Source organism: Austrofundulus limnaeus, unplaced genomic scaffold, assembly GCF_001266775.1.
Source record: "Austrofundulus limnaeus strain Quisiro unplaced genomic scaffold, Austrofundulus_limnaeus-1.0 Scaffold631, whole genome shotgun sequence".
NCBI lineage: Eukaryota > Metazoa > Chordata > Actinopteri > Cyprinodontiformes > Rivulidae > Austrofundulus > Austrofundulus limnaeus.
The window spans coordinates 233,443-237,050 of NW_013953033.1; the positions used below are offsets into that span (position 1 = coordinate 233,443).

Genomic DNA, 3,608 nt, shown 5'->3' on the forward strand with positions numbered 1-3,608 from the left:
CCCTGGATAAGAGGAAGAAAACGGACAGATGGACAGCTCAGGTGGTACAATAAATCTATGAGACATGTCACATTTACTGGCATGATATTCAGCCTTCTTCATGAGTGTCTAAAATATATATCTGTATATACAACAGTCTCCTTCCCTCGCTGTCTTCGTCTCGTTTAAAAACACACTACTACTCCCTAGCCTTTGAGTCTGAGTGAGATGGTGCAAAACCTCACCGTGTATCATAACTCTGTTCTATATGTTCTGTAAATATAAATGCTCCATATTTTAACTGTATTCTGACTGTATTCTGACTATGTCCTGTTATGTCTGTCTATTGTACAGCAGTTTGTTTGGCCTTGTGCTGTTTAAAGTGCTTTATAAATAAAAGTGGTATGGTATGGTATGGTATGGTATGGTATGGTATGACATGATACCGTACTATACGGTATGGTACGTTAAGGTAAGGTATGGGATGTGTGATGATTCCTAGACCTGCAACATCTTGCAGAGTTAAACTGCAGTAGCGCTGCCATATTTACAGCTAATAAGTTCAGTTTTGAWGTGGTAGTAGCTGAGAGTGATTCACAACATGTAGTTCAGGTGCAAAAAAATCATAGCAGATTTAGTATTTTCCCATAAGCTCTGCATTTAAACAGGTTAGACCTAACTCCATCCCTTCTCATCATAAGATAGTTTTATTCTAAAAATAAAAGCAGCAGGTGATATGCATTCCTTACAGTGTTTACACAAAAAAAGTTTATTTTATTTTATCACTTTTACAAGGTAAAAGCAGAACCTGATCTCATGCCGTGGAGCTCTGCAGCCATCACCATCCTCATCGCTGCACGTACTAAATATAAACATCTGCACTCTGAACTTTCCTTATCACCTGCTGTGGTTTTTGTCTCAGACCTCCACGATGTGCCCTGGCTATGCCTAGTTCCCCCGGCTCGTACCTGTGCCACAGGACTGACCTGAAGAATGTCTTTGACGAGTGGATCACAGCCGCTGCCTTTTGTTGCTGTTTGCATGCATGTATGAACAGACAAGCCAACACTGGCCACAGCTGTTGGCAGCAAACACTGCTCCTTTTTAAAAGCAGCAACAAAAACACGGTCCTCATGCGTTGAGGACGTGATTTATGTGACATGTCGACTCACTCCGGAGCCCACCAGTGCTTCTCGCTCTTTCTTTTTACAGTATCGGGACAGTTGTACAGACATCATGTGGCCCGCATGTTGTGCCTTTAGTTTATGCTGGATTTTTCACAGATAGCAAAGCTGTCAGAGTAAAGCCTTGTTCTTTTTTCTTCAACTCTTTCTTTTTCTCTGTTTCTTCAGGTGGGACAAGAATGAAGGTTCAGAGGAAGGAGAGACAGATTACTTTGGTCGTATCAGCAAAGGCCAAGGTTTGTCACCAACTGTCCTCATGTTAAACGGTTTTTCCTCGATTTGTTTTCTTTAGTCCTTGAAAAATGTGAGTTATCTTTTTTAAAAACATTACCTTGCACGTTCATTTGAACTCTTATGGTTTCAGCAAAGTTTATTGTAGGAAAAATGGACAAAGTGAGTTTTTCATGAAACTATCTGTTATAACTAAGCAGACAGAATCTGGTCCATGAGGGAATAYAAAAGAGATTTGAGTTTGAGATTTGTAAGAATTCAGAGTAATTTTAGCCTTATTTCTGCAACTTTGTTTTTGGTCATTGATCTTTTTTCATCTGCTGCTGAAAAGCCAAATGCTTGTGCAAAACTTTACATGCAAAACTGCATTTTCTCATTTTCTATTTCATTTAACTTCTGTTAACTTCAGACCAGTCAATAGACTTGTTTGGTATCTACAGAAAGGGCAGAACCTTATCTAAAAGTGAAAAACAAAAACATTTTTACATCCATGAAAAGTTAAAACTACAAGCAGTTGAATCAAAAAGTAAACATTATATAAAATGAAATCAATCTGTAAAAATGTTTTGATCCTTTGAATTTTATTTTTAGAAACACAAGTCAAAGTAAATCCTAAAATATGTTGTAAAGTGTTTATGTTTTTACTTGATTTTGAGTAAATTTGTATCAGTTGGGRTCAAACATAAAATTGGGTGAAAGATAAGTTTGTGGCTAATTAAACATTTAACATTCAACAAGTTTTTTCAGGCATGTAAGAAAATAAAGCAATAAATTTAGCTTTTTAAATCTATGATTTCTTAACTTTCATTGATGGTCCGTGCTGTTTATTTATTTATTTTCTACTAAAACGTATGTAACCTTGCTCTAGTTTATTTTAGCAGCATGACTCTTTGCACAGGTAATATTTATGGTAAAATAGGTAAAATCAAAATGATTGCAACTCCATCATTTCTCAACAAAATAAATTGGTTTACAGCCCTGGCATGAAAGACAACAGGTGAAATGAATTTCTCCAAGTAATTCTGGGCCTTTAATTCTATATGTGTAAAAGTAATTTGTTAAGATTAAAACGTTTTTCCACTTGAGTTGACCAAATGTCCGTAAAGGAGCCATGATGTGTCTGTTTCTGACAGGATTACAACACAACTGCCTATTTCCTGCGTTGTTTTTACAACTTTTCTGCAGCAGACAGTGGAGGGTGGAGTTAGTCGCCCCACCCCTCTCTTCCCTGGGATCTGACCCCGTTGAGGTCAGTCCTACAGCTTTAAGCCACCATGCTGACCTAAATTTGGACACAAATTACATACATTTAAGCACTTTATTACCATATTGTTGCTGTTGGGCAGAAACTTTCTATTCAAAAACCCCACAACTTTTCAAGAAAAAATAGTGTGTTTTTAAAAATGTAAATAAAATGTGGTCAAAGTTTGTATCTTATCTGAGTATATTCAGGATAGTGGATTGGTTCTTGTCATAATTAATCATAGATGTGTTGATTCTTGTGTCTAACATACCAGCTCTGTTTTTAGGAAGGAATGTAAGCGTTTCATAAAAACTTACTGGATGGTTACAGAGTTCCAAGTTTAGGTCACAAGCTCTTTGGATGCTTCAAACTACCACTCGTCCACTGACAAATCAATGGATAATTATTTAAAACAAATGTGAAAGGTGACCAACAGAGTTCATGCAAAAACATGAGACTAATTAAAGGCCTGTAACGCCGCATGATGTAATAATGTAATAAAATCGGGCTTCAAAATGTAATAAAATTTCTCCAAAACCACRTTATGTAATAACATTATTACACTTAGATTTCAGTTCATCAGACTTGAACGAACAGCGCCACCCAGTGGTCTGATGMCAGAATCTGTTTCTAACACTTCATGTTGGTAATTGGTTGTTTGCTGTGTGTTAGAATAAAATAATATTTTACACCATTCCAACAAACATCCTTCAGGTGGCTGAGCTGCAGAACTGTTTAAATATTTTAACAAAACCAAAAAATAATAATGAATTGTTTTATAATTACTCCACATAAATGCTTCTTTAGAAAAAGAATGAGTAACTGATAACTTCCACCTTTTTAGGATGAAGTGATGACAAACACATTTACATTTACTTCATAATACACACTGCATACATTCATACACATACATACAAAAATACATACATACATACATACATACATACATACATACATACATACATACATAC

At 36.0% G+C, this 3,608-nt stretch overlaps 1 protein-coding gene across 1 annotated transcript in view; it reads left to right on the plus strand.

Annotated features, from left to right (window-relative positions):
* Window positions 1-3,608, plus strand: part of LOC106531424 (glial cell line-derived neurotrophic factor) — a 79,974-nt gene that overhangs the window by 69,164 nt on the left and 7,202 nt on the right. The window contains exon 2 of the mRNA XM_014027291.1: window positions 1,332-1,399. Coding sequence (XP_013882745.1) covers window positions 1,332-1,399 — 68 coding nt within the window. The remainder of the gene's footprint in view (window positions 1-1,331; window positions 1,400-3,608) is intronic.